At 29.9% G+C, this 13,989-nt stretch overlaps 1 protein-coding gene across 1 annotated transcript; it reads left to right on the top strand.

Annotated features, from left to right (window-relative positions):
- The first annotated feature begins 261 nt into the window (after positions 1 to 261).
- On the top strand, positions 262 to 5,705 carry LOC100798081 (probable transcription factor KAN2). The gene is made up of 6 exons (XM_006587537.4): positions 262 to 1,423; positions 1,541 to 1,617; positions 2,666 to 2,711; positions 2,832 to 2,991; positions 4,125 to 4,188; positions 5,114 to 5,705. The coding sequence occupies exons 1-6, from the start codon at positions 727 to 729 to the stop codon at positions 5,240 to 5,242; spliced, it is 1,173 nt and encodes a 390-aa protein (XP_006587600.1). The 5' UTR covers positions 262 to 726; the 3' UTR covers positions 5,243 to 5,705.
- Positions 5,706 to 13,989: the final 8,284 nt, after the last annotated feature.

Genomic DNA, 13,989 nt, shown 5'->3' with positions numbered 1-13,989 from the left:
TAAAGGTCTTTGAGAAATGTCCTCCTTTTCCATTTTTAATCCAAAGAAAACAGAAGAGAGAAAAAAAAGAGTATATTTGTAAAAAGGAATAAAAGTTACAAGTCATTTACCTTTTTCTTTTCTTTTTTTGTCCCCTCCTTATCTTAATTTTTTCATTATTTCCTTTCTGCATTCTTTTTATCTCCCTTTCTCACTCTAGTACCCTACCCCCACGTCCACAAAAGAAACAACCTTCTCTCTTTCTCTTGCCCACCACCCCCTATAGTATAGTCCCTTAAGTGTCATTTTCTCACATATACTTTACACAAAAGAAAACAGCCATTCACTTCACATACATACCTTGTCATTTCTCCCTTCTCCCTTCTCTCTTCTCTCTCTCTCTCTCTCTATCTTTCTCTTTGCCCTCTTCTCTCAATCTCAAATCTCTGCTCTGCAACTACTCCAAATTGATTGAATGCTCCAAACTCCATCCACACACACCTTCAAAAATCTTATTAATTACCCTCACCTAGCAACCAGTTCGTAGCTCCTCCCTCTCCCCTCCACAAAAACTCACCACACACTCTCTTCAATCCTTCAAATTTTTCATATTATATATATATATTGCACAAGAAAAAGGAAACTTAAACTGAACGAGAGGGAAAAGGAAATCTACACGACTAAGTACACAAAGAGAGAAGAAGAAGCCAAAGCAGCATAAAGAGGTAAAGATAAAGGCTTGTTTGGATGGAGTTATTCCCAGCACAACCAGACTTGTCCTTACAAATCAGCCCTCCAAACGCGAAACCCACATCAAGTTGGAGGAGAAGCACAGAAGAAGACATGGATTTGGGGTTTTGGAAGAGAGCCTTGGACTCAAGAAACTCCATTCAATCAATGGCCAAACAAGACTCTTGCTTCGACCTCTCCCTCTCCAATCCAAAAGCTTCAGATAACAACAACAACCACCACTCCAACACCACCACCTCTAACCTCATTCATCATCACCACTTCCAAAACGGTGCCACCCCCACTAATGCCACCACCACCACCACCAACCCCTTCCAACTACCCTTTCAGAAAAACCACTACTTCCACCAGCAGCAGCAGCCACTGTTCCAGCCTCAGCACCAAAGCCTAAGCCAAGACCTTGGCTTTCTAAGACCCATTAGGGGAATCCCGGTGTACCAAAACCCTCCTCCTATACCATTCACTCAACACCATCATCATCATCATCTCCCTCTAGAAGCTTCCACCACCACCCCTTCTATTATTTCAAACACAAACAATGGTTCCACCCCTTTCCACTCTCAGGCCCTTATGAGATCGAGGTTCTTGTCACGCTTCCCTGCTAAGCGTAGCATGAGGGCTCCGAGGATGCGTTGGACTTCTACCCTCCACGCTCGCTTTGTTCATGCCGTTGAACTCTTGGGTGGCCACGAAAGTATGCTTCTTTTCTTCTCCTGTTTTTCTTGATCAATTTTCTTCTTACACCCTTGCTTTCTCTTGTGGAAGTTAATTCAATTAATCTTTCTTTCTTTCTTTTACTTGGTTTCATTAGGGGCTACACCCAAATCAGTTCTTGAGCTAATGGATGTCAAGGATCTCACGTTGGCACATGTTAAGTCTCATCTACAGGTAATCTATTAAGTTCTTAATTAATTGCACTTGTTTATAGTAATCTAAGTATGTGTATAATAATGAATTAAATAGTATTTGAGGTGAGTGTTTTAATTTTATTAATAATTTATTCGTTATGAATTTCTTGGGTCAGTTTGAAGGTGGAGGTACGGTTCTGATTGGAGTTTTAAATGGTGCTTGTAAGACGTACTATGCATATGCATATATATAATATGTGTTTAAAAATTCACAGCATACATTTACATTACAGGAAGCAGTTAAGTCATCAATATATATTTCAAATTCCAATGGTTTCCTTACAAAGGGTCTCTCAAATTCTTAGCGCTTCTTTTTCTATTAGATCTGCTGCCTCTGCTTCTGCTTCTGCAACCTAATAAACAGCTTTTTGCTTTGGAAGAATGAACCAGCCGAGTTAAAGGGGAAAAAGAGAAAAAATAAAATAAGAGAGAGAGTGTGTGAGGTACTTATCGATTTCTGAAAACAAGTAGGACAAACAAAGCCCTATGAATCCAAAATGAGTCGCAGCCAAGCCGAGATCAGACAAGCTCATAGTTCAGTCCATGGCATGAAATAAAATATAATATTTGTGTGTAAATAGCATTTTAAAAGAAAAAAATAAATGTGATAAGGAAGTACGTGTATGCCCAACACCATCATTTCTCAATGATCCGTTCCTCAGATATGGGTTTCTTTACCATGCCAGCTTTAACCCTGGTTAGTCACATGCTTCCATGCATATGCATATTGCCTTAACCATAAATGCTTCAGAGTTTGAACTTGTACTGTACTTCGTATCAATTTAATACTCACAAGTTGCAACTTCGTATGCTTTTCTTTTTCTTAAAACAAACTTCTTGGATTTCTGCTAATCTTCCTCTTTGTTTGATGTGTTACATGCTAGTAAATAATAATTAAAAAATAATAAGTACTTACTAATATTATACATGATTTTTATCAGGGTTTCTTTTTCGTGTTTTTTAATTTACTATATAAAGTACTACTATATATGTTATCTAATGTTTATGGTGCACAAATTTAAATCCAGATGTACCGGACGGTGAAAACTACAGATAGGGCGGCAGCTTCATCAGGTTAGTGTCTATTTTCGCTTTATCTAACATTTGTTGGAAGATTAAGGCAAGAAAATCTAATTTTGTTAATCCATTATTATTGTTCTATCTAACTTTTTTCCCCCTTTAATCATGAATTAGGGCAATCAGATGTGTATGATAATGGATCGTCTGGAGATACTTCTGATGACTTAATGTTTGACATAAAATCCTCAAGAAGGTCTGATCTATCCGTTAAGCAGGGAAGATCAAGTGTTAATCAAGATAAGGAGTATCATGGTCTTTGGGGCAATTCTTCCAGGTAATGCTTCTTGCTGTGGTTAAAAACATAAAGACTTGTCCATTTTTTGCTCTTATGTATAAATAATTCATTCTAATTAAATATATGCATTCCCTTTTCATTTTATTTTTTGGTTTGATTAATATATGTATCACGTAGAGTTATATTGTTTGAAAGCTATTGAAGGTAATTTTCAGTTTTACGGAGGTCTCCATATGCCATCATTAATGTATTACACATCATGTTGTTTTGAATGATACTTACAACATATTTGTTTTCCTAGCAAGTGATATTTTTTAAAAGTTATGATCAAGTTGTAAGCGCTATTTTTCATGTTTCACTTTTTTTTATAATATATATATATATATATATATATATATATATATATATATATATATATATATATATATTCCATTCTATGTTTCTCCGCAGTCATGCCGCAAAAATACTAATAAAAATCGGAGCAATTCATGCATGTCTTATTCACATGAGCATTTTTCTCTCTTTGTTCTTTTCATCCTCCTTTCTCTCTCTCTCAACCTCACATGCAAACATGGTTAGGCGCAAAAAAATCACAAAAAGAATAAATCATTTCAGTTTGCTTTGTTCTGTCTGTCCACAAACCATGAGGCATCCAATCTACATGATGGGGTAATAATATACTCTCTTCTAGTGGGTGAAAAGGGAGTAAAAAAGGAACCCACACACACACACTCTCCTACATACCATTCAAAGAGACAGGAGTTTGATATTTGCCAAAAACCACCTTAAAAATAGAGATATCTCTTTCCTTAGGATTTTGTGGGGCTCAGACATTAGCCTATTATATGCGCCCTACAATTGGGAAAACTTAGTGTCAAAGCTAAGCCTTTGGTAGACCCATAATTAGAAATCTGGTGCCAAAATGATTTATGCCCTTTGAAATTTCCTTGAATGGTCATATATATACATACATAAATATAATATAGCCATGGGCAATGTGCTATGAATTGGCTGGCTCCAACTTTATTTCAATCAGCACAATAATTAAGTATAAGGGGCTATAATAAACAAGTAAGGCAGTAAAAGATGGCTTTCTTTTTCTCACTTTATTTTTTTTACTACATGGCTTTCGGTAATGGGAAATATTCTTTCCATGTGTTTGGTTGTAACAGGGAAGCTTGGTTGCATGGGAAGACAAAGACTGATTCTGTTGGAAACGTGCCTTTTTCTCTTGAGGTATGTAAAAATGCTACTAATTACTTATAAATTCTCCTTTTATTGCCTAAGGTGTTGGACTTTTGTTTCAAAAGTTGTATTTATACATAAATACTAGGCTGCGTTTGGAATGCATGAAAAGGAGTTGAGAGGGAAAGGAAATACGTTTGATCTTTTTCATCTTGCCATGCACATTATAAAGATGAGAAAAGGAAAAGGCTTTTCATAAAGCTGCTTTGTCCTTCACAAATTCAAATGGGGTAGACCAGTCCTTTTCGCATTTACACTAATTACAACACTTAAAAAAACCAAATTTGTGCCGTAAAAGGCGTCCCTCTCTAATTAAGATTTATTAATGACCATATTGAAAAGGACAATATAAACCTAAACCTACCCCGTTTGACTCAATGATCAATGGTCTAGACTATGAAATTATAGGTGACATACACACACAAACACAAGAATAGTAAATGGTTATGGTATACTAAAAAATAATTGCAAGCTAGCTCATGAACATGCAAATTCTAGCACTTAGCAGGCTTTTAGGTGTACCTATCTGAACTTTCTTTCCCTCGATTGATAGAAATGTTCTGTAATTATTCTCCGAGTCAAATGTTCTTTAAATTGATTGATTCCGGAAACCTGTTCACACACTTCTCTTGTTCTACTTGCATATATCTCTAATTTTTCCCCCTCTATATCATATTCTCATCATTACACTAGAACTATCCGTTACTTTTTACAAGAATAAAGTTATAATAGTGTGTTACCAAAACTTGTTTTCTATAAAAAGAAACAAAAGTAATATTTTTTAGTACACTGGAGTTGGCCTAATGCTGAGAGTTTAGATAGTATATGCAAGATTTTATTGTATAGAAAAAGAAATATTATATTATGATATTTGTTTCTTCTTCATTAATTAATTATTTTATATTTGGCTTTTCAGAAGGAAATGGATCCAAAGTGCCTAAGCTATGAGAGAATATCAGATGGAAGTTCATCCTCAAATCTTTCAGGATCAAGCCCGAAGAAGCCTAATTTGGATTTGGAATTCAGCTTGGGCCAGCCACTTTAATTTGAGATCTGAATATATATATTATTCATTAACTACTATGAAACTGAAAGAGGTAGAGCTCTGGAATGAGAATCAGGAACCCGCTGAGAAAATCAGAGAAAGAGAAAGCTAAAAAGAAAACAAAAGAGAAAAAAAGAAAAGTAAAAGGAGCTAAAGAACACAAGGAGACAAGAAAGACAGAAAGCAACAAAAGGAAGGGATGAGGGGGAAAAAGTATGGCCTTCCTATCAGAGCTCTTGTGAGATCCAAATCAACATATTATATTTTCTTGGTAAATATATGAAATCTAATTGATTTGTATGTTTTTCAATCTGAGAGAAAGAAAGAGACATGAGAGAGAGCAAGAGAGTGTGAGAGAGAGACCTATGTTAAAAGTATGAAGTGATCCTTGGTAATTGTAATGGAGCACTTTACATTTATGAAATATTTAGATATTTCCAACAAAGAAGTTGGGTTCTCCTAATCCTATATTTAATTCTATGCCTACCCACATGGTTTACACTTTAGGAACAAAAGAAGGAATTGAGAATATGGACTTAGGAAAAGACTGAAAATTTTGAATAAAGTGTCAAAAAGAATACGAACTTAGTCAAGGTACATATAAAGTGGCAATGAACTCACTAAAGAAATAAATAAAGTGGCAATGATAACATATGATATTTTTTAAAAAGGAAAACTAAAAAAGAAAAGAATCTATATTCCTTTTTTATGCCTAAATAATTTGGTTTTCCGAGGAAATTGCAAACCCATGCGAAACGAAGGTTGGCTTTTCCTTCTTATATCTCTGTTTTTTAAAATAAAGTCCTTTCAATTTTTTTTTTATTTTTTATTTGTCTCCTTTAATGAGCAAAATTTAATAAGTTTCATATATTTTTGTCATCAAATTTTTCAAATTGTTAAATGAAAATGAGTAGATGATTTTTTTAATTGTGAAAAATGTAATTAAAATATATTATTTAAAATATTCACGTGTCATCATTTAATTAGATAATTTTATGTTAAAAAATATTTATTTAAATTTTGTACTTACTGCTTATTGCCTATAAGTTTAGTGCGTACGACAAGATTGATTAATTTGTTATATCACGTTGATCCATATGTACATAATAATAATAATAATTAAATTTCCACATTGATCCATAAGGTTAGCTTTTCATTCTTATATCTCTGTTTAAAATAAAGTCCTTTCAATTTTTTTATTTTTTATTTGTCTCCTTTAATGAGCAAAATTTAAGTTTCATATATTTTTGTCATTAAATTTTTCAAATTGTTAAATGAAAATGAGTAGATGATTTTTTTTTAATTATGAAAAATGTAATCAAAAGATATTATGTAAAATATTCACGTGCCATCATTTAATTAGATAATTTTATGTTAAATTTTTTTTATTTAAATTTGTACTTACTGCTTATTGCCTATAAGTTGAGTGCGTACGACAAGATTGATTAATTTGTTATATCACATTGATACATATGTAAATAATAATAATAATAATAATAATAATAATAATAATAATAATTAAATTTCCACAAATTATTCTTTAATAATTTAATTCAAATAAGCTTTGAGCTATCACAAACTTTTAGAAAATACGGTCGCAATTCATTGTTTAAAATGGCATATTCATCCATTTGTCCCGGTCAGGAAACTTCACTAGAATAAAGTTAGGAACTACTATAAAGTTGTGATTTCAAAATCTCTTCGGGTATTTGTAATTAGAGTATGGAAAAAAAATCGTAAACAAGAATGTAACAGTTTAATTATTTGTTTGTATTGAAAATATTACTTAATTAATAAACAACGATCAGAGATACATATGTTGTTTTTGTCAGCCTCGCAGATACATATGTTGATTCAATGTTGGTTGTCCAAGCTTACCACCATTTTCACTCTTTGGTTCCTTGGTGGCTTCGTATTCCCTGGTCTAATTGTTGTGCCACAACTCAATCTCCACACTTTTCCATATCCCATATTTATCGAGAAGAAAAATATTTGTGTAGATTGGTCAATCTTGAGCTCACTTAATTTATAAGGTTTTATGTGGTGAGGTTCTATCTCCCTTTGTGATTAACAATCAGTTTTATAGGGATAGAATAGGACTCCCTAGTTACAAATTTAATTAAAATATATTTACTCTTTTGTGGTGTAATTGATTATTGATATCTTTGTTTTTAATTTTTTAATAAACCGTTGGGACGTTGCAAATGAATGATAATGATAGATTTTGGAGTGTCAACATTGTTGAAATGCTAATATTTTATTTTGATGCAGCGGCTTCATTGTCTAAAATAACGATCGCAGATACATGGGCTAGAGAAATGTCATTTGATAGAAAGATTGATTGAGAAATTTGTACAAACTAATATTTTAGTTTGAATATTATAGAGGATAAATATTTATTTTTATATAATTAAATTTTAGATTTATAATAGATAATTTAAATTGCAATGTAACATTATTATCAAATTGAAATGGTAAGACAGTTAAAATAATCAATTATACAAATAAAGATTAAAAGAAAAGAGTAGTTTGATATGGTTGAGAAATATTTTAGCAAGTTGTTAGTAAGAGTAAAGTGTAAAATGTGGATTCCAATGAGAGAAGAAAAAGTGTCTTGGAAATTCATAATTGAGAAAATAAAAAGAGTGAGACATGAACTTAAATGTTTTTTTAAAATATTTAAATGTATCAAGGAGGAATATTAACGGGTGGTGGTTGGTAGTTCAGGACCCTCTCTAAAACTTAATAAATATTTTTCAATTGTCCTTTTTCAGCTATTTTTATGTTGTTCATGTCATTGTATTAATATTTAATTTTATGATTCAATTTTAAAACTATGTGATTTTTAAGTAACCACACATAAGTTAAATCCCATATAAATAGTAACAGGTAGTACAAGTCTTGTTGTGTTTCTGTCCCCAAATTGATAAAATCAAACACAAATTAATGGTTAATGCAAAAACTCCAAAGATTCCCCCGTATGTCCAAAAATATATAATGTTATATATCTTGTACTGAGACAACACACGAGTTCTAACTGCTAAATTAACATTCACATTAATTGGAATAATTAAATCATATATACATGCATGAGCACACGCCCGGTCTAAAAAAATTGTATCATATTTTTTTATTTAAATTAATTTTATGTTATTACAAAATATCACCGTCTCAAATTAAATCGTACATACTTTTTTATTAATATACTAACTTTTAATCTGTATATTGCAAAAAAAACATTTTTATATTATTATAATTATAATAAATAAATATTTTTAAATATAAATTATATTTTATATTTAATTATGATAAATCATTCAAATTGTGATATAAAATTATGTTTAATTTAAAGTGAATAAATAATTATGAAAGAGAAGCAGTGATTTATAACAAATAATAATTCCATTTCTGCTTTGATTTAACACTCTAATTAATTACATTTTTTTATTTGGGGGCACTATTAGAAAGAGAATTTTTTTAAGGCACTATTAGAAAGAAAAATTAGAAAATAAATATCATATTCTTTATGTATCCGTTATATACACATTATAATGTTTCTGTCCCCAAGTTCTTTAATAAAATACACATGTTTTTGCATCAATAATATTATGACTCAAAATATTTTGAGCCATGTTTTTGCCAATATTATTGGTGCAAAACATAATTAATTTTTTTTCTATGCAAAATATACACATGATTAAAAGAAAAATTATAATCACCTCAAGTTCTTTAATAAAAATTAATTATTGACAAAACAACAAATATTTTGCACCAATAATGTTATGACTCAAAAATAAAATTACATTCTCTAAACAAAAATATCTTTAAGCGTTGCCTAACTTATTAAATTTGGAATTGTTTTTTTTTTTCTGAATGGATTGAGACAAACGCCCCAAACTCAGAATATTTATCTTCTCAAATCAGGAATAGTGTTGAAATTATTATGTTAACATTGTCTAAGACATTTCAATTACTTATTAATTTTTTTTATTAGTTAACAAATTTATTTAGCGATTTGATAAATAAATTTTTTAGTAATTTTTTAATAGTTTTTAATATTTTTTAAAATATTACTTGAAATAATAGTTTTTTAAATTATAATTTTAATTTTTTATATTTTTTTCACTTTTATCTTTGATATATTTATTAATTTGTTTATCATCTTTTTTAAATAAATCATAATATTATTATTTTGTCATTTTATATTTTTTTAACTATTTCAGCCGTTAACTATACCTTTAACAGTTAATTTTTCATCTTCTCACTTTCATCTATCAGTTAGTATTTTCAACTTCCAACTAATTTTTTCAATAACATATGTTGTTACAACTACATTGCACTTTTTATATATTCTAAACTCTAACATTAATCTAATTAATTTTACATAGCCTCCAAAAAAATTAGCCCGTTTTCCAAAATTTTCCGTGTGAAACATGTGATTTTAATAACTAGTATAGACTATAGAGAACTCGTAAGTCACGGCTAATTTCCCCTAAGGAGGCAATTAAGAACCTATCTCAAACAAAAAGACATTAAATCGAGGCACAAAAGAAGGAGATATAAGAAAGAAGAATAATGGCTTTGAATTTGAAAGTACTGATTGTTGGGTTGAGGCTCTGATGAGTACGTCGGTGTAAAAAGAAGGGTTGATTAAAAGAAACAAAAGGAGATGGTGTTAAAATTTAGGAGGAGAGAAAAGCAAAGAGGATGCTTTAGCTTTTGTTTTTATTTCAGCTTTATTTGCTTTCCTTTTGGTTTTGCACGAATGCATGGAGTCATCAGTGTTCAGATAACCCCGTGGGGTAGTATAATTTTTTATCCCAGCAATAGAAAAAAAGAAGAAAGAGATCTAGATCACATATTACCAATATAATCAAACCATAATTGATCCACATTGCTAACAAACAAATAGCTGAGTCATAAGGGTTTTAGTGTATATTCTACTTGGTAGTTTTGTTTAATCCGATTCTCTGTGTAAAGATTTCCTCAACACCCCGCCCCCCTCCAAAACCACTATTAAAATGTATAATAAAATTGGGCTTTATATAAAGTACTATAAGACATATTTTACTTTAAAAAACATGCATGACGAATCATTATTAATGGAAAAAACTAAAAAATATAAAATATAAATAACATAACAAAGTATGATTTTACAAGAAGGAAAAAAACACTTCAACTTTCTACTTGCTTAAAATATAAACGGCACACACATTATGCAAAAGGAAAAAAAAAATACTAATAACATATTCTTTGATATACTGCTATTTTTTAAGCACTCTTTACTAGACTGAAATTTATTAAAAATGTAAAATTACTTGAGTCCTACTTCTCAATTAACAAGTCATATATCCACTGGTAATTTTATAATTTTTTAGTAATAAATATTAGCTAATGAATAGGATTGGCAACATATATTCTCTTTTAGTAATGTTATATCTCTATAAATTTTTGTAAGTAATACATTATAAAAAAAGTATTAAATAAAAAATAAATGTATTTAATAATGTCTTGAAAATATAAAATTCGTTCAATACTTATCATACTATAAATCTTTCTCTCTTTTTTTAACCTGGTGTAACTTTTTTTTTTAACCTGGTGTATCTTACACCAAGAGTAAGATACTAATCATTCTAGGTAATAAAATTTATTTAAAAAATAATTTCTTTTAACATATATTTTTTCATAGATAGTGACCTGAGGATCAAATTATTAAATATAAATTTAAGAGATATGATTATTTACTAAACATATCACACCATGCTAATATCATATAGTAGTAAATCTATCTAATACTTTATTAAAAAAGTATTAAGTAAAAATAATATGTACATCTAATGCCTTGAAAATATAAAAATATTCAATACGTAGCATATAAAGCAAATAAGAGGATTAGTAGGATGCTGTAGTAGAATTAAAAATATTACTTCTCTAATATTCTTTTCTAACACACTCTTTTATTTTATTGATTGAAATATACGTGGATTCTACTAGTTTTAGACATGAGACCCACATGAATTTTATTATATAAAATAGTGTGTTAGAAAAAAATTTAAAAGCATGTTAACATTTATCTTTAGCTAATAGTAGAGAGAAATACTAGAACGAATGGTGAAAAAATGGCAAAAAAAAAAATGCATACATGCAGATATTCATATGTAAAATTTGATATATAGAAAATTAATAGCTAACGGGTAACTATGAGTAAAATTAATATTTTTTCTCTATCTGCTCATTGACAAGACGAGGGTAGATGGGTAAGGTACTCGTACATGTAAGGACCCACAAATTGAAATTACTTAAATATTTCTATTTTTATGCATACTTAAATATTTCTAATTAAATGCAAAATAAGTTACTTTAATTTATTTTGAGCATAATTATATATATTTATTTATTTTTAATTTCTGTACTGTTTTTTTTTTTAAATATAACGATTACTCATAAACATCTCCCCAATTATATTAATAAAATTCATAAATGCTTCATTTGTTCCATAACAAATATCATGTAAGAAGAAAAATTAAGCCACAAAAGTATCATTTTAATTTTCAAAATAGTATTAATTATTTTTTCACTTATAACCCTAATAAGTATTATTTTAATTTTTAATATGATATTAATAATAAAATTAGTTTCATAAAATTAGTACTCTTTTATTTATTGTTAGCCTTTCTTAATTTGTATGAAAAAACCTAAAACAATACTTGTTATAGAATAGAAAGAATTCCTTTTTAACATATAATTGTGAGTCAAGAACAAAGATTTTCATTTAAAAATTACCCAAAATTTCCCACGTACATTTAATAATGTATTAATAACACTCCTCTTAGTAAATGTGTTACTAAAACAATAGGACTGTCAATTGTTGTCATATCTGTAAGTATTGATGCACTTACATAAATGCATAAATTCAAAGTTCTTAGATTTGACAATCCATGGCTCTAACAACAGCTTTGCAATTGTTATATTGGTTTAATCACTTTTGCAGTTGCAGCAACAATATCTGTAATAAATTATTCCTTTATAAGTATATACATGTAAGCACATGATTTTGTCACTATAATGCTTCTTTCCAATATCATAAAGTTTACTGTGTATACACATGCATGTGACGATATATAGTATTGTTGCTTAATTGCCAAAATGTCATGGATGTCTTTTCTTTTGGCAATCATCTCGCCAATTTTGAAAAGTGGGAACAAGTCACAAAACTGATTTATTTTTTGGAATTGGAATAGTGGAAGTTCTAATGTGACATGCAAGTACGTACTTTAACTTTTGGACCTTTTGCATTATTTGACTCGGCGCTTATAATAAATTTCTCCAACACATTGATTAAATTGGTGCTCATATTAAAATAAATTAAAGGATTAATCGCCGTCTTGTATATGGATAGTAAAAGTCTGTCCTTGAAGCACATTCTTCTTGCTTCTACTTGTTAATTTCTCCTAGTTATTGTTCAAATTGGTCTCTATCAGAATAAAGAATTAACCACTTAAAAAAACATAAAGAATTAATCGTACACCTATGCCGCTTATATAAGGACGGTAAAATTCGGTCCTTATTAAAAGCAGATTTCTTCTTGCTTAGGAAACAAGGGCTAATATTAAGGACGCTTGTCCTAATAGATTTGACAAAAGCCAGCTAAAAGCTTCCACCTAATTAAGCTTTGGTACTTATAAATATAAAGAGAGGAATTTGAAGTACCAATGAATTTGTAATTAACATATGAAATCATATCGATTTTGGTAACTTAATTATGAGATTCCAACTTTAATTTCTGCACACAAGTCCCACAGCTCATGATTAAGGCCTCTATTATTAGACATTCATTAAATTCCAACGAGTTTTTTGGTGAAATTTCATACATTTATTTACTTTAAAAAGAAATTAAAATTCTAAATGTTTATCGACAGAGATGGACTCACTTTCATAATCAAGATATATACGCTCTTTTCTTGTTTACTCACTTGTTTACTACAAAGCTATCCCATCATTTGATTTTGGTACATTAGTACTTTAATAATTAATTTGCTAACGAGGTATCCATTGTGTTCAAGTTTCTATATATGGTCTACATCCATTTCATTCGGAATTAAAAGGTTGGCCTTAATAATAATGACCAAAAATTTATTGACAAATTGAGCTAATCATAAAGTGGTACATACGCATCAATATATAAAAATAAACCTAGCAACAATAAAAAAGCAATATACATACACTTCATCCTAAAACCAAAAGGAAAAGGGGGGAAAAAGAAAGAAAAAGTAAGCAAGTAGGAAAAAAAAAGTTGGGAACATTTTGTTTCATTTCTCTTTTTGACGTTGTCTCATTTTCATCAGTGTCACTTTTTTACTTTTGAAAAACTTGCCATGCAATTGTTACAATTGGCAGCGTCACTTCTGTACTAGGACCCTCCCCTTTGGATCTGTACCTTCACTTATATTAATTAATTAATTTATAAAAAGTTAAAACGCAGCTTGAAGCTGAAGCGGAAAATATATTCATTATTAATCAATAAACTAGATTTGAAAAAATAGGTACAAGAAAGCAGGAACCTGTACACGGTCAATAGCAATAGCTAGCATAGGTATAGTGAGAGTACATATTTACAGCAGATCGCAGAGGGGCTAGCCAAAATAACAGTAGTAATAACTGAAGGAGCCAGAGAACAAACAACCCGCTAAAGCCTTGAGCTACTCAACAGTCAACCTTAGTGGTTACTAGTTAGTGACATTGTTCTC

This window comes from Glycine max, chromosome 9 (genome assembly GCF_000004515.6).
Source record: "Glycine max cultivar Williams 82 chromosome 9, Glycine_max_v4.0, whole genome shotgun sequence".
Classification (NCBI taxonomy): Eukaryota; Viridiplantae; Streptophyta; class Magnoliopsida; order Fabales; family Fabaceae; genus Glycine; species Glycine max.
The sequence above is the reverse complement of the archived record's forward strand: the minus strand, read 5'-3'. Positions and strand labels throughout refer to the sequence as shown.